This window comes from Giraffa tippelskirchi, chromosome 1, assembly GCF_054371585.1.
Source record: "Giraffa tippelskirchi isolate mGirTip1 chromosome 1, T2T-mGirTip1v1.2.pri, whole genome shotgun sequence".
NCBI lineage: Eukaryota > Metazoa > Chordata > Mammalia > Artiodactyla > Giraffidae > Giraffa > Giraffa tippelskirchi.
This window is the reverse complement of record NC_137275.1, coordinates 122,712,970-122,735,862: the sequence shown is the minus strand read 5'-3', so window position 1 is coordinate 122,735,862 and position 22,893 is coordinate 122,712,970. Positions and strand designations below refer to the sequence as shown.

The following is a 22,893-nucleotide window of genomic DNA, read 5'->3' as shown; positions in this document are numbered from 1 at the left end:
GCTGGGGCTTGGAGGCGGGCTGGGGGCGGTGCCTTTCCTATGTTTGTGCGTGCGGCGGCGCGGGGCGACGATTGGTGGCCCTTGAACCGGAAGTGGTTGGAGGCGCGCGGGCTCTCAGCAGGACCCGGTGGTGCCACAGCTGCTGCAGGATGGTGGGCGGCGGTGCGAAGCGCAGACTCCGCGGAGAGGGGCCGCAGGTACCGCGCGGAGGTCCCAGGGCGGTCGTGGGCCCGAGGATCGCGCGGCGCGTTTGTCTCCCGCTGGAGGGCAGACCGCGCGCCAGGGTCGGAGCGGAGAGCGGCGCCGCGTCGCGCCGCGCCGCGCCTCTCTGGGTCCCACGGGAGCGGGCTGACAGCTCAAGGCCGGGGTACAGTCTCGGGGCCCAGCCCGGGGGCGGCCACAGCCCGGGGTCCTCTCGGGGTCAGGCCGGCGCGGTCTGGGGGATCTCCCCTGGGGGGCGGGTTGACTTAGCCCATTCCCCCCCACACCACCCTCCCTGTCCTGGCCAGGTCGAGTGTAGGAAGTGCGCCTGCACCCGCAGGATGGCGTGTGGGACCCCTCCCGTGGAGCCGTCCCCGAAGCGGCTGACTCGGGGGAGGGGTGTCGGGCGCAGAGCGGAGCTGGGTCTGGGGCGCTCACTCGGAGGGGGCGTCTGCTCAGGCTTTCCTGCTGTCTCACTGCGTCAGCACTGCAAGAACAGGAAAGAGTCCGGCTGAAAAGAGTAAAGGAGGGTTTCCAAAACTTCCTTCAGCCGCGCTGTCAGCTGGGGTGCAGGTGGTGGCGGCGGGTGAGCCGCTGCCGGAGGGCCAAGTTCTGGGCGGCCTTTGCCCCCCTCCCGCCTTCTAAGAATACAAGGGTAAATAAAGGATAAGGGCAGCCCTGAGGGAAACAGGTACTACATAGTCCTGAACTCTAGTTATTGAGAATTTGGGGATCCTAAACTAGCATGTGAGCTCAGGCAGCGCTGAAACCCCCTTTCCTCCCTTTAAAGTGGCAGTGAACTGCTCTGAGTGTCAGTGTTAGGAAAAAAACGTCAGAAATGAAGAGGAGTCCACAGAGGCTATGGTTAACCTAATATAGGTAGCGGTTATGTATTCTGTGTTAGCACTGTTCTGTGTGTGTTTACAAATAATTTATTCGTTGTCACAGCCTTATGATATAGGTACTACATAGACCTTTTTTGTGGCTGAGAAAATAGGGCACAGAGGTTAGATAACCCGCCCAAGGTGACAGAGCTGGAAATGGCAAGAGTCAAGAATTTCCCTGCATACAGCCTAACCAGTATGCAAAACTGCCTTTCATCGAGGTACATTTAAAGGCTCTTCTAACATCTTAGATTTGCGCCTGTCTTTGAAAGTCTAACCAGAGACTGTTACAGAAACAGAAGGGAGGGTGGGTCAGGGCTTGATGAGTTCCTGCTGTTGCCTGTTTGCAGTTGGAGAGGCAGCATGCAGTGGTTGAGCACCCCCACCCCCACCCCAGAGCTGGCCCACCTGGGATTCATTGCGGTTCTTCCCTTTCTAGTTGGAGACCCAGGGCAAGTCACTTAACCTCAGTTTCCTCCTCTGTAGAGTGTACTTCTGAGGATTAGATGAGTTACATCTATAGGCGTTTAGAACAGTGGCAGGCACTGTAGTAAGTGCATAACAAGTACTTATCACTAACAGTTTTTACTATCATCTTTATTGCTGTTAATTAGTATCACCACTGGGGCTTGCCAGGTGGCACTAGTGATAAAGAACCAGCCTGCCAGTGCAGGAGACTTAAGAGATGCTCCTGGGTCGGGAAGATCCCCTGGAGGAGGAAATGGCAACCCTTTCCAGTATTCTTGCCTGGAGAATCCCACGGACATAGGAGCCTGGAGGGATACAGTCCATGGGGTCGCAAAGAGCGGACACAACCGAAGCGACTTAGCATGCACAGTAACACCATCGATTTTTTTATCCAATTTGAACAGCCTTTTGTTCAGTTTAGTTTTTTTGTGACCTGTGACACATTGTAATCTTTGGCATAATCCACTGTTATCCTTGGTCATGGCCCACTGTGACCTCATTTGTTTAGTTATAGAACAGACACCTGGGAAGCCATTGCCCAGGCCAGGCACTGAAAGAACGACCACAGTTTTCCATCTTCATGGTCCTCACTTGTCCTTTCTGCCCAGCTCCTTCCTGTCGCCCCTATTCAGTGCAGCTACAATCCTCAACTGTTTGTTTTTCCCTTGTCTTCTTATTTTGGCTTTATCACCCATGAGTTTATTATGCCTGTCTGAACAATATATTTTGAACTTCATAAAATGGCTGTCATGCTATATATAATCTTCGGGGATTTTTTTTCTTCATTTAACATTGTTAACATTGATCCATATTGTGTGTGGCTGTTTCCTTTTCACTACGTGTAATATTCCATTTTGAGCCCTCTTAACCCACAATCACAGAAATCTGACCACATGAACCACAGCCTTGTCTAACTCAAAGAAACTATGAGCCATGCCATGTAGGGCCACCCAAGATAGACCGGTCATAGTGGAGAGTTCTGACAAAATGTGGTCCACTGGGAAAGGGAATGGCAAACCACTTCAGTTTTCTTGCCTTGAGAACCCCATGAACAGTATGAAAAGGCAAAAAGATGGACACTGAAAGATGAACTCCCCAGGTCGGTAGGTACCCAATATACTACTGGACATCAGTGGAGAAATAACTCCAGAAAGAATGAAGGGATGGAGCCAAAGCAAAAACAACACCCAGTTGTGGATATGACTGGTGATGGAAGTAAAGTCCAATGCTATAAAGAGCAATATTGCATCAGAACCTGGAATGATAGGTCCATGAATCAAGGCAAATTGGAAATGGTCAAACAGGAGATGGCAAGAGTGAACGTCAACATTGTAGGAATCAGTTAACTAAAATGGACTGAAATGGGTGAATTTAACTGAGATGACCATTATATCTACTACTGTGGGTAAGAATCCCTTAGAAGAAATGGAGTGGCCATCATAGTCAACAAGAATCCAAAATGCAGTACTTGGATGCAATCTCAAAACAACAGAATGATCTCTGTTCATTTACAAGGCAAACCATTCAATATCACAGTAATCCAGATCTATGCCCCAACCAGTAATGCTGAAGAAACTGAAGTTGAACAGTTCTATGAAGACCTACAAGAACTAACACCCCAAAAAGATGCCCTCTTCATTATAGGAGACTGGAATGCAAAAGTAGGAACTCAAGAGCTACCTGGAGTAACAGGCAAATTTGGCCTTGGAGTACAAAATGAAGCAGGGCAAAGGCAATTAGAGTTTTGGCAAGAGAACGCACTGGTCATAGCAAACACCCTCTTCCAACAACACAAGAGAAGACTCTACACATGGACATCACCAGATGGTCAACACTGAAATCAGATTGATTATATTCTTTGCAGCCAAAGATGGAGAAGCTCTATACAGTCAGCAAAAACAAGACTGGGAGCTGACTGTGACACAGACCATGAACTCCTTATTGCCAAATTCAGACTTAAATTGAAGAAAGTAGGGAAAACCACTAGACCATTCAGATATGACCTAAATCAAACCCCTTACAATTATACAGTGGAAGTGAGAAATAGATTCAAGGGTTTAGATCTGATAGACAGTGTGCCTGAAGAGCTATGGACAGAGGTTCATGACATTGTACAGGAGGCAGAGATCAAGACCATCCCCAAGAAAAAGAAATGCAAAAAGGTGAAATGGTTGTCTGAGGAGGCCTTACAAATAGCTGTGAAAAGAAGAGAACCGAAAGGCAAAGGACAAAAGGAAAGATATACCCATTTGAATGCAGAGTTCCAAAGAGTAGCAAGGAGAGATAAGGAAGCCTTCCTCAGTGATCAATGCAAAGATATAGAGGAAAACAATAGAATGGGGAAGACTAGAGATCTCTTCAGAAAATTAGAGATACCAAGGGAACATTTCATGCAAAGATGGGCACAATAAAGGTCAGAAACGGTATGGACCTAACAGAAGCAGAAGATATTAAGAAGAGGTGGCAAGAATACACAGAAGAGCTGTACAAAAAAGATCTTCACAACCCAGATAAATCAGGATGGTGTGATCACTCACCTAGAGCCAGACATCCTGGAATGTGAAGTCACGTGGGCCTTAGAAAGCATCACTATGAACAAAGCTACTGGAGGTGACGGAATTCCAGTTGAGCTCTTTCAAATCCTAAAAGATGATGCTGTGAAAGTTCTGCACTCGATATGCCAGCAAATTTGGAAAACTCAGCAATGGCTACAGTACTGGAAAAGGTCAGTCTTCATCCCAATCTCAAAGGCAATGCCAAAGAATGCCCAAACTACCGCACAATTGCACTCATCTCACACGCTAGTAAAGTAGTGCTCAAAATTCTCCAAGCCAGGCTTCAACAGTACATGAACCGTGAACTTCCAGATGTTCAAGCTGGATTTAGAAAAGGCAGAGGAACCAGAGATCAAATTGCCAACATCTGCTTGATCATCAAAAAAGCAAGACAGTTCCAGAAAAACATCTACTTGTGTTTTATTGACTATGCCAAAGCCTTTGACTGTGTGGATCACCACAAACTGTGGAAAATTCTTCAAGAGATGGGAATACCAGACCACCTGACCTGCCTCTTGAGAATTCTGTATGGAGGTCAAGAAGCAACAGTTAGAACTGGACATGAAACAACAGACTGGTTCCAAATCGGGAAAGGAGTATGTCAAGGCTGTATATTGTCACCCTGCTTATTTAACTTATATGCAGAGTACATCCTGAGAAACGCTGGGCTGGATGAACCACAAGCTGGAATCAAGATTACTGGGAGAAATATCAATAACCTCAGATATATAGATGACACCACCCTTACGGCAGAAAGTGAAGAACTAAAGAGCCTCTTGATGAAAGTAAAAGAGGAGAGTGAAAAAGTTGGCTTAAAACGCAACATTCAGAAAACTAAGATCATGGCATCCGGTCCCATCACTTCATCTCAAATAGATGGGGAAACAGTGGTTAACAGTGGCTGACTTTATTTTTGGGGACTCCAAAATCACTGCTGATGGTGACTGCAGCCATGAAATTGAAAGACCCTTGCTCTTTGGAAGAAAAGTTATGACCAACCTAGACAGCATATTAAAAAACAGAGACATTACTTTGCCAACAAAGGTCTGTCTAGTCAAAGCTATGGTTTTCTCAGTAGTTATGTATGGATGTGAGAGTTGGACTATAAAGAAACCTGAGCGCCAAAGAATTGATGCTTTTGAACTGTGGTGTTGGGGAAGACTCTTGAGAGTCCCTTGGACTGCAAGGAGATCCAACCAGTCCATCCTAAAGGAGATCAGTCCTGGGTGTTCATTGGAAGGACTGATGTTAAAGCTGAAACTCCAATACTTTGGCCACCTGATGTGAAGAACTGACTCATTTGAAAAGACCCTGATGCTGGGAAAGACTGAGGGCAGGAGGAGAAGGGGACGACAGGATGAGATGGGTGGATGGCATCACTGACTCAATGGACATGAGTGTGAGCAAACTCTGGGAGATGCTAAAGGACAGGCAAGCCTAGTGTGCTGCAGTCCATGGGGTTACAAAGAGTTGAACACGACTTGGCAACTGAACTGAAGTATAACCGAAAGCCCAGAAATAAATTACTGGTACCTTTTGGAATATACTCTTCTTGTCTTTATAATTTTGTTAACAAATAGTACATGAATTTAGTTCCCAGCATTTATTGTTAATGTCTTAACAGTTTCCACAGTATGGGTCTTTTGCCTCCTTGGGTAGGTTTATTACTAGGTATTTTATTCTTTTTTGATACAATGATAAATAGAATTGTTTCTTGAATTTCTCTTTCTGATCTTCTATTGCTAGTATACAGAAATGCAGCAGATTTCTGTGTGTTACTTTTGGATCCTGTGACTTTACCAAATGCATTGATGAGCTCTAGTAGTTTTCTGGTAGCATCTTTAGAATCTTCTGTGTATACTATCATGTCAACTGCAGACAGTGACAGTTGAACTTCTTTTCCAATTTGGATTCCTATTCTTTCTCTTCTCTGATTGCCGTAGTTAGTACTTCCAAAACTGTATTGAATAGAAGTGGCGAGAGTGGACGTCCTTGTGGGCATTCTTGTCTTGTTCCTGATCTTAGATGAATGCTTTCAGCTGTTCATCATTGAGTATGATGTTGGCTGTAGGTTTGTCATATATGGTCTTTATTATGTTGAGGTATGTTTCCTCTGTGCTCACTTTTTGTAGAGTCTTTATTGTAAACAGCTGAATTTTGTCAGAAGCTTTTTTCTGCACCTGTTGAAATGATCATGTATTTTTATTCTTCAATTTGGTAATATGGTGCATAACATTGATTTGCAAATATTGAAAAATCCTTGCTACCCTGGGATGAATCCCACTCGTTCATGGTGTATCATCCTTTTAATGTATTGTTGGGTTTGGTTTGCTAGTATTTTGTTGAAGCTTTTTGCATCTGTATTCATCAGTGATACTCGCCTGTAACTGTCTTTTTTTGTGTGGTGTCTGTCTGGTTTTGGTCCAGGTTGATGGTGACCTCATCAAGTGTGTTTGGAAGTGTTCCTTTCTCTACAGTATATGGCAACATAAACTTGGTGATTGACCCATTCATATTTTCTGTTTCTTCGTGGTTCAGTTTTGGGAGACTGCATCTTCCTAAGACTTTGTCCATTTCTTCTAGGTTGTCCATTTTATTGGTGTATAGTTGCTCGTAGTAGTCTCTCATGATCCTTAGTATTTCTGTGGTGTCCATTGTAACTTCTTTTTCATTTCTCATTGTATTGATTTGAGTCCTCTCCCTTTTTTCCTTGATGAGTCTGGCTAAAGGTTTATCAATTTCGTTTATCTTTTCAAAGAACCAGCTTCTAGTTTTGTTGATCTTTGCTGCTGTTTCCTTTTGCCTGTTTCCTTTATTTCTGCTGTGATCTTTATGATTTCTTCCCTTATACTAATTTTAGGTTTTGTTCTTCTTTCTCTAGTTGCTTTAGGTGTAAGATTAAGTTGTTTGTTTGAGATTTTTCTTGTTTCTTGAGGTAAGATTCTATTGCCATAAACTTCCCTCTTAAAACTGCTTTTGCTGCATCCCATAAAACCCTGCCCTTTTCTTATTCCTCTTTTCCTGCTCTTTACCTTTTCTTTTATACATTTTGGTTTTTTGCTTTCTGTGTTTCCATTATCTTAGAGAGATGTGTTTAGATATTTGTTGTGTGTACCCCTCCTGACACCAGTATATTATAAACTGTTCCTTTATTCCTTGCCCAAAAGAATCCCCAGATTTTACTCAAACACCATATATAGAGTTTTAAAGAAAATGCGTGTATCTCATGGAGTTGGGTGAATAAGATGAGTGATATTGTTAAACAGTCCACATTGCTGAAATTACTTTTGGAGAAACTAAGTTTTGTGTGCTGATTTTCAGTGTGAAAAACCGGTCAATGTGAAGAAGAGTAAGTCCTGTGAAGCTGACATGTCCAGTGACCTTCGAAAAGAGGTGGAAAGCCATTACAGGCTTCCTCTGCCTGAAGATTTCTACCACTTCTGGAGGTTCTGCGAAGGACTTGACCCTGAACAGCCAGCTGGTGAGTGCTCCAGAACCTTCCTCCTGCTGCTCCCAGTGGAAAAGGCAGTAGGAAGCTGGACTCAGGATCTAAACAGTTCACAGAAAAGGAACTTCCCCAAAGAGGTTTGAAATCAGAGAAGCAGCAGGTAATGGTGTCATGGTGTCACTGTGACCTGTTACACTAGCAGAGGTGCATCCCCCCACAGTGTGCTCTGCTGAGAGGCTGGAGGAGAACGGGCGCACTCTGACTGCCAGCATGACTTAGCAGGGCTGCTTCTAGGAGCCTGTTGTACAGACTCCGTGAACCCAAACCTATGTAACAGTACTGAAACAAGAAGTAGAAAAGGGCATATGTGCTCATAGTCACACATCTGTTCAGTGGACTGCATATACAGTTTCAGAAGAATCCGGCAGATTTTTAGGCAGTGATAAAGCATCATGCCTGGAATATTGTAAGTGAAAAAAGAGACCCTGTATAGCTTTTGCTACATTAGTATTAGGCAGGAACATACACAGCCACGCACACAGATACACACCACACACAGACATACAGACACAATGTGAAAATACAGACACCCGCACACACCCCTGTATGCTTTGGGGGCACAGTGTTCCCGAGAAGGTACACCAAAGACTGATAATGTTGCAGCAGTTACTTTCCCTCTTCATGCGGTGTGGGGAAGCACTCCCTAGACTGCAGACTGTTAACAGGAACGTATCCTGGGAGAGAGCTGGGCTTGGGCTGCGTCATCCACACACTGCGACCGTGCAGCAGCACCCTCTCTACAAATATTCACAGACATGTACAAGCCTGTTAGCAGAGATGGTCCCTGAAGCAGTGTTTAGAATAAAAAGGTAACAAACAGTAAATGCCTATCAATAGAGTAGACATTCTCTTTCTTTAAAGAAACATTTAATAGCCTGAGAAACTATTCAGAGGATTTAAGTGAGAACAGGATGAAGAACTAAAACACAGTACGAACAGCAAGATCTCCCTTTATATCTCTATCTCATATCTGTTCATGGAGGGGGGATGTTATTTTTCCCCCTCCAAGTAAACTGTCTCCATGCCTTTCTTCTCACTGTCGGCCCTTCCAAGAGTTCTCCTTCCGCGGCATCCTGGGGCCCCAGGATGGGGGATGGGTCCTGCCTGCGCGCTTCCCTGCCTCTGCAGGAAGCAGAGGGGCCTGTCTGTTGTGAGCGTTCCCACCTGGAGACTCTGATCAGTGACTGGAGAAGGAAGTGGATTCAGCCTGGGTTAGGCTGAGCCAGACGGAGCGTCCAAGAGGCAAGAAATCAAGACTGATCATTAGCTGAGGTGAGGGGAGGGAAGAAGTACTTTAATTAAACACATTTGTAGTTAAATTACTTGTTCTCATGGGCTAGCCCTCTTGTCTCTCCCTTGGTCTGGGTGTGCTCAGATATTTGAGGCAACAGCTGCACTGCATAGTAATGAGACAAGCTAAACATCTGCAGCTCTAATAGGCCCACAGGAACACAGAACTGTCCTGCTTGGGCCAAAGTAAGAAACAGCAGGAGTGTTTGAAATGTCCTCAGTGGTAAAGTTATGAGGAAAATGTAAATGTAAGGGCCACGTCTTCATTGCTCTGATTTCTTTTTCATAGAGTGTTTACAGCAGACATCTTCACGTGACTGAAGACTTCTTTCTTTTACTTTTGAAGCTCTTTTTAAAGACGGTTGCTTAGAAATATTTTTCTGAATGAAAAGCACTATTTTCTGCTTCTTCTAAGTAAACTTGTTTAATTTATAGATTCACTATCTGCAAGCCTTGGACTTCGATTAGTGGGTCCTTATGATATCCTTGCTGGAAAACATAAAATAAAGAAAAAATCAGCAAGCTTGAATTTTAACCTTCACTGGAGATTTTACTATGATCCTCCTGAGTTCCAGACCATTATTATTGGAGACAGTAAAACTCAATTCCACATGGGGTATTTCAGGTAAGGGTCATTTCTTCTAAAATACAGCTTTGTCATTGTTTGTTTAGTCACTAAGTCATATCTGAGTTTTTGTGACCTCGTGGACTGTAACCTGCCAGGCTCCTCTGTCCATGGATTCTCCAGGCAAGAACACTGGAGTGGGTTGCCATGTCCTTCTCCAGGGGATCTTCTCAACCCAGGGATTGAACTTGAGTCACCTGCATTGGCAGGTGGATTCTTGAGCCCTGAGCCACAAGGGGAGCCCTTATTTCTCCTAAAATACAGCTACTGTCCCTTTTATGAGTGCAAGCAGACATTCACTGGCCTCCTCAAGGTGAAGGGCACGCACCCTCTATTGGTGGGTACGTGGGCCGTCTGCCATTCTAACCTACTGACCTACCCTGAAATGGATGAACTTGTTAGGCCCAACCTCATCAGTTTTTCTGCTGTGCTTATGAACTTTTTTCTTTTGGGTTCAGAAGAGCTCTTTTTGCCCAGGGAAGGTAATTCAGAGCAGCTGCTGTGACTTAAGTTAGCCATGTGTTTCTGGGGGCCATGGACCTAAGAATGCACTTTGGAGCAGACTGGCCCTCTTGTTTATTATCTGGGTGGCCCTGTACCAGTCCTCAGTGCCTGTGACTTTCTGTGACTCGGTTTCATTCCACACACCTAACAAGAATATTTGGGGAGTAAATGGATACATGCAAGATGCTTAGACTTCTAGAAATAGAGCTGGTGGGGGCGGGGATCCCTTATCCACTTGAGAGGTGCTGTCATTGACGGCGGGGGGAGGGGGACAGAACATGGAGGGAGTGGCGGGGTGCTACGGTCACATAGGGCGGGAGTCGGGCCCTGATCCACTGGCCTCCCACTGTCTTTCCAGGACCTTAGCTGAGTCACCTGGTCTCTCTGCGTCATTTCCTCAGTCATACAGTAAAGGGATTTGGTTGTCTATATGCTTCCAGTCCTTTCACCGCAAATATGCTATGATCCTCCTGTCTCGTTTCTTTTTGCTTCTCCACCTTCTTTCTTTTTCACAGACTGTAAAACAGGGGCGGGATGATTATATGTAATTTCACCTCCTTTTGACAAGCTTTATTCCCCCTTTCTTTGTGTTTAGGTGTAAAAGTAACTAGGTCCTAAGAATCTTAATTTTAGGTTCTGTTATATAAATGAGATTTGTCATGGATATTCCTAAGAAGCCTAGAACTTAAACCTAGCAAATTCATTAGCAATTTTTTAAAAGACATGCAGATATAAATTCTTATTTTCAGACCTAAAATCCTCCCTTCTGATAAGTTATGGGCAGCTAAATTTTTACTACCTTTCATTTAAACAGGGATTCTCCTGATGAACTTCCTGTATTTGTCGGTACAAATGAAGCAAAGAAAAATTGTATAATTGTTCAAAGTGGAGATAATGTGTTTGCTGCAGTCAAGTAAGAAAATATTTCACTACCTCTCCTATTCATAATATTTGTTTACAATTTTTATACTGTATCAGTCTGTCTCTGATGGGAATTGAGATAAAAAAAAAAATTTTAGAGCATTTCCATGAATTTTGCAGACTTCCCTTGCATACACACTTCATCTTTTCACCAAACAATAGACTCTTTTCTGACTACTTATTTAATGAAAATATTAGTTAAACTTGACCTTATTTGTCCCATGGCAAAATCACAGGATTTTTAGGCATCTGACTAAACATAATCATGGCGAGTTTCTTCTGAGAAGCTGCATTGTGTGGAATGTGATTCACACAGGAGGTTGAGTGTCATGAGACAGGCAGTCCGTACATCCTGGCTCAGTGGTGGGTGGTCTCTGCCCCCCAGGGAAGAGCTGGGGAGTGGGGGCTCCAGGACCACATTTGCTGTCAGGGGTCTGGCAGGATCTGGGCCAATGAGAGGGAGCCCCTTGCCCACCGTCCCTTGACACTGGGGACAGGGGACAGGACAGTCATGTGCCTCTGCGAGCCAGTGGGGCTGGAGCCGGTCTCCACGCTCTGATATCAGGGCCTCGTCTTCAGTGGAGCGGGGGGGGCGGGTGGCATGAGCTGAAGCACAGGGTGGGCATGGCAGGGGCACCTTGCTCTGTCCTGTGCAGCTGCAGGTCCCGTCCGCAGCAACTGTGTAGTGGACAGTGTAATCAAATGAAGAAAGCATGTGACTTGCCTTAAATATAAGTAGATCATGTTTTGTGTGACGTCTTTTAATCACCTGCTTTTAAAAAGACTTGGGTTCCCTGTGATTGTGTGGCACGGATTTGCAGTCAGTAGAACTCGGACTCAGACTGTCAGTGCACCTGCAGGGCCGCTGTACGTGCAGACCGCTGCATCCGAAGGGCAGAGGTGTCCCGAAAGGCTCCTTTTTCTCCTGGCAGCTCTGACGTTTATAGATGTGGCTTGCTCTTTATATTTTATATGGTTCTTCACACCCTTCAGATTTATTGTTGCGTTTAAACTGGTGCCATCTTTATTGCAAACTGTAGTTGTTTATTTCCTTGTCTGTCTCCTGCACTGATGTGTGAGTTCATGAGAGAGAGGCTTTCTCCTGCACACGGCGCCTGCCCTGTGGTGGATGCTCTGTGAATCAGGTATTCATTCCACAAACTCTTTAACAGCAAAACCACCAAGTTTCCTTTAGTCTTACTGGTCTTATTAAAATGAAAGTACAGTTGTTATCTAAAATAATACAATATAGTTCTGGCATTTTTTAGCTTATCGGAGAACACAGAAGAAAGAAAACAAAAATACACTGATGATAAATTTATAATTTAGGTGAAGACCAGCAAGTATTTGAATAGCTAATGTTATTCAAAAAATGTTTTGTACTTCAGTAATTTATATCAAACCTAAATATGTTTGATAAACTATTATAATTCTTTTATAGGTTATAATACTTTCCATGTATTATAGATTATAATACTTTGTGTATATTTAGTGTAATTTTTTGAGACTTTATTGAAATCAGTTAATTAAAATAATTTCTATATCAGCCTGAGTAAGGTGTTTTCAGGCAGACCATTTGTTAAAAACAAATTATTTATGCCCAGGGAAACTAGTTTTTTTTGTGTAAGATTTAATAGTAGCCCAAGAAAATGCAAATTCGGCTAACAAAGGTGAGTAAAAATTAAAGAATGGTACTACCCAGTGATGTAAGAAATCTTTCTGCTATGTGTTAATTGGTAAAACGTTTATGGAGAGCAGTTGGAATATGGTTGTTTGTATATTTTTTTCGAAGATTTCTTCACAGATAATGAAGGTTGACAGGTACTGTGCTGCACCTTAAATTAGCAATTCCATTCCTAGCTCCTTATCTGAAGAAGTTTTGGGTTCGTACACAGATATTTGTGTATATTTCAGGTTACTTATAAAAAAGAAAAGTTGGAAAAAATGCACATTTCCAGCAATAGAGAAAATTAGGTAAGTAAATAGAGAATATCCAGCAGTGTAACACTAGGATATTGATCCATCAATTTAGGAAGGTGTTGATATACTATGTGAAGAGGTCATGTTAACAGAATGGTGTGGGAAGGTTCCCGTTTCACATCCTGGAGCGCACACAGAAATCTGGATAGACTGGAACTTTTAAAATACGTATCTTTATACAACAAAATTAGAAACTATTTTCTTTATTCTTTCTTTTCCCTAAAATAACTGTAACAGTAGTCTGGACCTCACATACCTCCTAAAAGGTCTCAGGGACTGTGGAGTACACAGGCCGCTCTGGGCACTGCTGTTTAGTTAATGGTTTGAGACCCACACATGGGAGCTTCACCTCAGCTGCTCCTCAGCTCCTCCAGAGCAGGACTCAGGAACATTTTTTAAAACTACCTGAAACAGGTAAATCTGAGTGTAGCCCAAAGGTGCACTTCTATAATTAAATGTTCATTTCAGGGGACATTTAATGGGCACTTACTTCGTTAGGGGCCCAAAGACCATTTAAAACATTTGTACTTAACTGTAAATACAGCCAGAGTATCAGATCTTGGGTTGAGATACACTGTTAAAATATCCTCTTCTCCTCTCACCTGCACCCTGACATCCTCTGCCACCCCGCCTTGTTGTCCTGGGTCATGTGGACTTACTGTCATAGGCCACGACTTTTCAAGCAGTGGCTCTGAGTAGAGTCCTTTAAACTAGGAACCCAGGAGGTTCTGACATGTGGTCAGGTCCAGAACTATAACCAAGCAGCAGCTATCAGACAGTGGAGTGTGGAGCCTGCCCACTGGCTCAGGGGCCATGAGGGGCACACTCTGGGTGGTGAGGGGGGTGTTCTCACCCCTTGACAGGGGCAGGCGGCAGCGGATGAGCAGCGGACAGTGTGTAGTCACGGCAGTGCCACGACACGAGTGTCACCACGGTCCCAGGTTGGTGACGGAGCTGGAAAGACGTATCAGGCCCCTGCGGCTGGGCACGCCTGCTTAATACTCCGTGTGGCCGGGTGGAAAGTGTGGAGAAGGCACGTCTGCATGCTTGGGCGTTCGGGTTTGTCTCAGTGAGAAAGGTCCTGTGGGACCAAGTGCTGAGCTGAGCTGTTTTCCACTTTCACTGGAGAGAGTGGCCGGCAGACAACCGGCTATTCTGACCTGAGTGTTTGGGAGACGTTTTCTCAAATGAACTGATGAAAACAATTGACTGTTTGCTGTCAGTTCTAAAAATTCAAGATTTGAAAAGCAAACATTAGAATTGGGGGAAGTTGTAACCAGCCTTGTGAGTGTGGCAGCTGCTCACTTCCTGAAGACTCTGCTAATGTGATGGGTGGTGATGTGGCTATGGTTTCCCACACTGTGATGGGAAGGGGTAAGTCTGGTATGATGGCGAGTTTCACTCTGGGGAAGCGCTATATAACCTAGTGAAGGGATGTTTTCCTCATGACCACCGCAGGAGTCACTCGAGGTCCAGGTCACTCATGGTTCATGGAACAGCACAGGATGTTCTGGCTCTTTCCGCTGGCACATCTCAGCTCTGAGCACCACAGAACAGTGGCGGAGCATAGGTTTGAAGCTGAGACAGAGCTGAACAAACAGGAGCAGAAATGGTCCTGTCAGGCAGCAACGATAGGGAGGCCAGCGCCAGGGCTGCTGGTAGAGGTGGACCCTGTCCTCTGAGAGGCCCTCCCTGTGGGCCTGAGGGAGGCAGGGAGGAAGCACTCTGTGGAAAGGGGCAGTGTGGATAGGGGCCCCAGGCCTGCTGTCGCAGTGTGGTCTGTGTGGTGGTAGTGTTGATACATAGAGCCTCCTGACTCATGGCTGCTGAGACGAGATGAGATTTGCTGAGACTTTGCTGTAATTAGGAGACTCTGATCCTGGTGGTCTCAGCTTCTGTGGCACTTTAACCAGCACACACTCATCCTGTCAGCTTGGGTACAGTATGGTCCTCCTGATCTGTAAAATTGGGATGAGAATAGCACCCAGCAGGCACTGCCCAATGTCAGTGGTGGTCAGGAGTGGCTTCCTGCTGCGAGCCTGGCAGTGGCTGCAGGAAGGGTACTGACTTGTGTTCAGCTGGGCCGATTCCAGCTCGCTCTTGCACTCTTGACTTTCTGCTCTAGTAATGGAAGTCTTCTTTTTTAAAAATGACTGCAGTATAGTTGGTTTACAATGTTGTATTAGCTTCTGCTGTACAGCACATGAATCAGTTATACATATATCCCATTTTTTAGATTCTTTTCCCATGTAGGTCATTACAGAGTATTGTGTAGAGTTCCCCGTGCCCTATACAGTAGGTCCTTATTAGTTATGTTTTATATAGTGTGTATATGTCAGTCCCAATCTCCCAGTTTATCCCTTACTTCCTGGTAACCATAAGTTTGTTTTCTACATCTGTAACCCTATCTTTGTTTTGTAGATAAATTCATTTGTATCCTATTTTTTAGATTCCACACATAAATGGTATTATATTTCTTTTCCTCACTTCACTTAGTATGATAGTCTCTGGGTTCATCCATGCTGCACAGATGACATTATTTCATTCTTTTATTGCTGAGTAGTATTCCATTGTATATAGGTACCACATCTTCTTTATCCACTCCTCTGTTGATGGACATCTAGGTTGCTTTCGTGTCCTGGCTGTTGTGAATAGTGCTGCAGTGAACATTGGGGTGCATGGACATGTCTTTTCAGATTATAATTTTCTCCAGATGTATGCTCAGGAGTGAGATTGCTGTATGATACGGTAGCTCGGTTTTTAGTTTTTGGAGGAGCCTCCCTACTGTTGTCTATAGTGGCTGCAACCAACTTACATTCCCACCAACACTGTAGGCAGGTTCCCTTATCTCCACACCCTCTCCTGCATTCTTAACATAAAATTATTTCCATAACTGGCAATAATGTACTACTTCACATACCTTTACAATTTATTTCGTGTATTTCGCTGGCGGTCTGGTAATTAAGACTCTGTGCTTCTACTGTTGGGGGGCATGACCCCAGTCCCCTCTGGGGGAACTAAGATCCCACATGCCTTACCGTGCAACCAAAAAAATAAGAAGTAAAAATAAAATACTTAAAAACAAGCTATTTTGAATTGTGCTTTTGTATTAGCTTATAAAAGTTTTGCTTTCCTTTACATTTTTAAAATTTCTTAACACAGATTTGAAGGTAACATTTAAAATAATTTGCTGATGTTTAAGTATTATAAAGGTCCCCTGGTTCTGCACAAGTGGAAAATACTTTTTTGGAGTCTCCACATTCTTTTCTTCTGTTACATCAGACTTCTGCAGGGTTGTATGTCAGGTCCTAGCATCAAATGATGCAACATAAACTTGGCTTAACCTCACTTTTGAGATACTTGACGTCTTGGTTGTAGACATCACGGGGATAAACAGATCTTGTTTGCTGTTTCTGTGACTGGCAGCTATTTATTAATATTGCTTTTCTCTTGTCTGAAGAATCTGTTAGGGGCTTTGAGAGACCGTTGGTGGTTATTCTGCCATCTATTTCTTGGGGTTTGATGTCTGTAACTTGGCTCCCCTCAACTTCCCAGGGTCTGTGTGCTTAGTACAGTAGCATACATACGAACGAGGGCTACATACTAATGAGGGCTTTTACTTCTTTTTCAGATTATTTTTGATGAAAAAACTTAAAGAAGTAACAGATAAAAAGAAAACTAGTCTCTTGAAAACCATAGATGAGAAACTCACAGCAGCAGCCAGAGAACTGGGGCTCTCCCTGGAGCAGAAAACTGTGAGGATGAAGCAGAGAGACAAGCAGGTATGAGTCCCATCTGTCAGTTTCTGTTTTGCTGTTTCAGGGGTGGGGGGTGGTGGGGGCGGGTTTCCTCTCTCCTTTCCTACTCACGTGGATCTTCTCTCCTCTCCTCCTGAGGAGAGCTGCCCCCGCCTCCCGCAGGGCTGGCTCCAGGGTGGTTCGGGTCTGGACTGGAAGAGTCCTTCAGGTGTGGTGGGCACGGGATGGGGCACCCTCGCTGTGGTTGCAGAGCTCAGGCCAGGCCTGCCCAGTCTCTCTAGTCTTGATTTACCAGTCACTCATTTCATATTACAAGAGCGGCTTTGTACCTCACATTTGCTTACATTTCTGTAATAGCTAAGGTTGGTTGATTTCATGCCAGGTGATTTTGGGTAGATTTGTAAAAAGGTCTGCCTTACGGGCTTTATAGTCAGCCCTGAGGGTACTTGGCATATGGGCGACGTTGTGTACTGCGTTGTGTACTGAGCTGTGTACTGAGGCGTGGTGAGTTCCTCCAGGAAATGGTGTGAGAAGTCTTCTCTCCTTGCTTGATTGAGCCTACCAGCCTTTCTTTTGCACCTGCTGTGTGAGTGGAGTTTCATAAACAGCAAATACCTCTGGGTTTGGGATCTTTTGGGTTTTTCACTTGTACCTGCCAGGGTAACTTAACAGAGAAGCTGAAAGTATTCTGCTTTGGGGCAGATGAGAATTCTCTTGAGTCCGTCCTGATAACCCCTGGGGAGGAGGGACATTTATTACTGGAGTCTGCACAGCCAGTCTCCTCCAGCCTCTGAGCAGTGTCTCCTGCATGTGGCTGCTTCATCTGTGCATTCCCAGCCAAATGAAGTACTAGTCAACCCTGAAGAAGTTAGTACTGGTAACTAAGTACTTTAGCTTAGTTATTGAAAATCCTACTCCAGTTCCTTTTCTGATCCTGACTCAGCTGCCAGGGTGGGTGACTTTCAGGTAAGTTGTAGTCACTGAATTCCTGTCTTATCAGGTCTTTTAGTCCTTGAGGTCAGGAAGTAGTTTCTAAAAATGTCCATGGAATGAAACTCCCTGCATAGGGCATTTCCAGCTGCTCTAAGATTTCATGTTGCTGTTTTACCTCCCCAGTCTTCACCAGGGGCCTTTTCCCACCTTAGAGTGGGGGGAGGGGAGCATGTCTCACCCCATTGTGACGTAGCCTGGTAAACACATAAATAAAAAGAAAAAAAAAAAACACCTTAGAACCATGATTTCAACCATGGTGATAATGGTTATGTCATTTGCCTCCATAAAGGGCACCCCAAAACTAGAAGCTGCCCGACTTAAGGGAAGTTTGCTGGCAAGTCTGAATTCTCCTGGTGAAACGGGGACCTGAGGTTCACAGATGGGGAGGCATTCTGGCCACAGCCTCTCTGCTGGGCAGGTCCTCGGGCTCTCTGCCCGACAGCTGTGGCTGTGGACAGAACTGACACCACCCCCTGCCTCTGTGGTGGGGCACACGGGGTTGACTTCCGTATGCTGACAGTTAATAAAAGCCAGTTATTTCACTGCTTTGTAATTATTTCAAGTGCTTAACTTCTACCTGACTTTAAAGGAAAGAAATAATATTAAACTTCTGCCCTGGGGTCCAAATTTACTGAAATAAAAAGCATAAATTATATTTTGGCAGAAGTCCTAAGGGTTTGTGTATGAGCTTTATTTGCCCCCTTTGTTGTTTTTGTCTATTTTCCATGTTATTTTTGTGTTTTGTTTAAGGTGGTGACAAAGACCTTTCATGGGGCAGGCTTGGTTGTCCCAGTGGATAAAAATGATGTTGGATACAGAGAGCTCCCTGAAACGGACGGTAGGATATTTATGTGGACATGAGCATGTGTTAACGTGTTGGGGGAGTTTCCTTGTGTTGAGAAGTAGGTGGATACAGCTCCCCACCCCCCCTTTAGTGATGAAGGGCTGAGGCTCTGGGGTCAGGGAGGCTTGAACTGAAGCTGGGTTAGCAGCTGTGTGGCCCTAACAAGTTGTATAAGTTTATTAAACCATGTCTTCCATCTGTCACATGGTGAGTGGCGGTGAGGACCATCCATGGGGTGTCTGGGAGTAACCCAATACGTAACGTTGCTTATTATTAACACACTGCGTTCCTAACAGTGCTCGGAATAGTGTTGTTACAAGTTTAAACAATACGAGCCTATGGTCTAGGTGACTTTTTCTACTCTTCCAGAACCTTTGACATTACGGTCAACTTACAGTATAGTAGTTACTGAAACAGCATGTGTTTGTGGACAGTTTTCCATCTGAATGTAGCTTTTTTTAGCTTTTAGAAGCCCATCCTGAGTTACTTCTTCTGTAAGTATAAGCACTCTTTGCAAATGGACTTTTCATATACAAAATCTAATTGTTGCTTTGTTGAAGAGGAGGATGACATCTCTCCTCAGCTCTCTGCCTGTCCCCTGCCTTTCCCCTTTCCTTTTGTCCTGGGAACACCCCTTCATCTGGCTCCCTTGGCAGGGGTGGGGTAGGGGTGCAAACAAGAGGGCATCAAGATCAGAAATGTTAAAGCACTGTTTTTTTCTAATTTGGATAAATGTTAAGCAGTTTTCTCTATTTTACCTCAAATTACATTTGTGCTGTGGCTCCACACCCCCCACTTTGGAAAAGGAATTGGTAAAGGTTTAATTCCACAGTGATTTGTCTCTTGTATTTGTTTTCCTGTACTGCTTTTTAAAAGTAAGTTAGACAAAGGCAAAAAGAGCAAACTTTACTATTAGGATTTTTTTTTTTTAATCCAACTTCTGGTGCAGATGAGCCCAGAGGTGGGCTCTATGTATGCTCGGTCTCCATACTGTTTTTGATTTTTTCAACCATTTAAAAATGAAAACACATTCTTATCTTGAGGACAGTTAAAAACAGGTGGGCCAGGCTTGGCCATGGTCTATGTACCCTGGACTATCCCAGGGAAAATCCCTGGAAGCTGGTGTGACTCCTGGTTGTAGTTAGACTCATGGAGAAACCATCACACTTTACTGGAACAAGAGATGGTTTCTATTAAGATTCAAGCATAAAAATGGCTTAAGGAAAAGGCTGATGTGAGTTACAGCACCAAGGCAGGAGGCCCCCAGGGATGGTGTTACGGGGAGGCGTGGGTGCTCACAGGTAACGCTGCATCCCTGCTCTCTCAGCCAGCCTCAGGAGAATCTGCAGGACAATTGTGGAGGCCCCAAGTGACGCTGACAGACTCCAGGCCTTTGCTCCCATCCAGGAGATGATGACCTACGTGCAGTTTGCTAATGATGAGTGTGACTATGGGATGGGGCTGGAGCTGGGGCTGGACCTCTTCTGCCATGGCTCCCACGTGAGTGAGCACCACACCCCCCAACACACACACCCCTGCTCGTCTGGATCTCCGAGTCCAGCACGGGTCGGGTATGGACTCGGCTGGAATTTCAAAATGAACTTTTTGAAATTATTTTAAGCAGATTCTTAAAAGATTCTTGAGTTCTAAGAATATCTCTTATTTGAGGTTCATCTTATGTTCTGGCCAAGGTGAATGACCAAGACTTTTTTGCCTTCAGGTATATGTTAACATGGGGCTTCCCAGGTGACTCAGTGGTAAAGAAACCCGCCTGCAATGCAGGAGATCCAGGTTCAATCCCTGGGTGGGGAAGATTCCCTGGAGGAGGAAATGGCAACCCACTCCAGTATTCTTGCCTGGGAAAACCCATGGACAGAGGAGCCTGGTGGGCTCCAGTTCTCAAAAGAGTTGAACATGACTTAGTAACTCAACAACAAATGTTAGTGACCTATTAGCTACGTATATAGCTTTAGTGTGACACACGCACCTGCTTGGGCTCCATCTCACTCTCCATAGGGGAGCTGTTCTGTGCTAGATGAAGAGTAAATGCTGTTTGAAAATATGCTTTAAAATCTTTAAAATTTAGTGGTGATGTTTTATCATTAACACCTCCTCATTAAATAGGAGAAACCCACTTACAGTTCCAGCAGTGGTTACCTCAGTTGTTTCAGGGTCAGAGAGGCAGGTGCTATGGTGACTTCTGGGCTGTCACCTGCCTCAAGTCCTATCTTCCCAGCAGTGGCTGTAGGAGTGCGGGCAGCGCTCCCCGAATCTGTGCTGCTTGTGGCCGCAGTCTGTCGGCCCACTGTAGAGACCGCTGCCTCCTCCCTTCAGCGGCCATGGCTCCTGGAGACGGGTGAAGGGTCAGCATTTGGGACCTGGGCTCTGTTGAACAACTGCCTGCTGTACTCTCTGGCTAATGTCACCTTCTTTGGTTTTTCAGTATTTTCATAAAGTTGCTGGCCAGCTTTTACCTCTGGCATATAATCTGCTGAAGAGGAATCTCTTTGCGGAAATTATTGAAGCTCATCTGGCAAACAGGAGCCAAGAGGATGTGGACCAGCTCGCAGCATGAGTGGGGCTGCCTCTCTGGTGTACAGGATTGCAGAGCGTTAGTGTGAAACATGTTCTTCTGTTTTTAAGGACTACATGAAATAAATGGATGGAAGCTTTACCTTTCTAAAGCTCTGGTGACCTAGTTTTCTTCCACAGGTAGTTGGGTCACCTGCACGGTGATGCCCAGCTCTCCTGCAGAAGAGGGGGTTCAGCCCCACTGTCCTCTCCAACAGCAGGCCACGCCCGATGCCTGTGGATGAGCCTGGAGGAGTTGGGTCCCGAGACGAGGGGTTAACACGACCTGCAGCCACAAGGAGGGGTTTGGGGCTCACCCCAGACCCTCCCCAGCTTCAGGTGGACAGCATTCACTCACCCCCTGGGGTCCATTCCTTCTGGCACTGCTCCTAGGGCTCAGCATGTCAGTACAGCACAGGATGTGGACACTGTGTGCGCTCAACACACCAGGAGGGTTTTCCACGACAAAGTACCCACTGGGTCTCCAGTGTAGTCCAAGGGGAGTTGTGTTTCACCAGATGCAGATTCTTTTTAAACCTGACAAGACATCCCTCACCTTACAGACAGAGCTCACAGTCAGATGCAAAGCAGCAAGCTGTGGATGGGCCATAGGCCCATTAGCAGAGCTTCCCCCTCTGAGGTCACCTGGCTCACCACCATCTGGTAGGACCAACTGGGCCTGCCCACAGAACTCTCCAAAGTCACTGTGTCACCACCTCCTGAGTCCCAAGACCCGGAGTCTTCAGGGCAGCAGGCACAGGACACACTCCTGGGGCGGCCCTGCAGTCAGGCGAGCCTCTGAGTGGACGTGCGCTTGGTGAACACGGTGCCCCCCACTTGGCGCCAGAGGGAGTCTCTCCAGTACCGCCAGGGAACGCTCTGATGACACGCCCACAAGGCACAACTCCCCTCAACTGCAGCCCGTGTCCAGCACCACCCCCCACCCCCCCACAGCCATGCTGTTCTTGTGGGCAGCTGAGACAAAGCAGGTGGGGTCCTTCAGTCCCATCCAGGAATGGCACGTTCTGACGGAGGGCCCAGGCTCTGAGGACAGATGCAGTTCCCTTCCCTGAGCTCTACCTGCAGGTCCCAGGCGCATCTGAACGCTAAGCGCTTTGTATTAAAAACCTGACATAGTACAGATTGTGTTAAACATAATCTAACCTTTGAAGAAGCACTTGAGCTCTTTCCACAGATTTGTTTAATTTCTAAGGACCTTGTTAACATTGCAGAAGTATTTAGAAATAGTTAACACGTTTACCTTAATCTCAAGTGTACCTTCCATTAAAACAATGGAAGCTAGCTAGTAATTCTAGATTCCTTTAATCGTGCTATTTGTTGATCCAACCACCTCAAATATAAGTTTTTAAAATTTGCCTTCTTGTGATCAGTAATATAGATTTCAACAGGATTGCTTATCAAGGAATACATGAAAGGGTACCAAAAAAAAAAATTCAGTTCATCCATTCCTCACACACACCTGTGTGCACATCATCAGAAGTCTTGGTGTATCAGAGCCAAAACAGGTTTTGGACACCAGTGCCAAGACCATGGCAGTTACAATGTGAAGACTACAGCTGTGAGCAGGGCTTCCTGAGAGCAAGCTTGTGAAAGACACTTCCAGTCTTCACACCCAGCAACTGTGTCCAAGGGCTGGTCACACATTTTGGGAGGGGCCTTCCAAGGACTGAGACTTGGTCATTCAAGAGCAAGCTCCTTCCAGCCCGACACCAAACCTCCCCTTCACCTTCTTCCTGCACTGGAGGGCTGGTCCTTTGAAATCTCACTTAC

The 22,893-nt window shown here is 45.3% G+C and overlaps 1 protein-coding gene across 3 annotated transcripts; it reads left to right on the top strand.

The window, feature by feature from the left end:
* Positions 1 to 98: 98 nt before the first annotated feature.
* Positions 99 to 21,215, top strand: HPF1 (histone PARylation factor 1). 3 transcript variants are annotated; one of them, XM_081495324.1, is made up of 8 exons: positions 99 to 197; positions 7,430 to 7,589; positions 9,342 to 9,531; positions 10,850 to 10,948; positions 16,568 to 16,718; positions 18,438 to 18,525; positions 19,859 to 20,031; positions 20,975 to 21,215. In XM_081495324.1, exons 1-8 carry the CDS (start codon positions 150 to 152, stop codon positions 21,104 to 21,106), a joined length of 1,041 nt encoding a protein of 346 aa, XP_081351450.1. In that variant the 5' UTR covers positions 99 to 149; the 3' UTR covers positions 21,107 to 21,215. The 3 variants fall into 3 exon arrangements, with proteins under 3 accessions (XP_081351450.1, XP_081351470.1, XP_081351462.1); XM_081495344.1 differs by having other exon boundaries at positions 99 to 367; XM_081495336.1 differs by lacking the exon at positions 99 to 197 and adding an exon at positions 5,964 to 6,210.
* Positions 21,216 to 22,893: the final 1,678 nt, after the last annotated feature.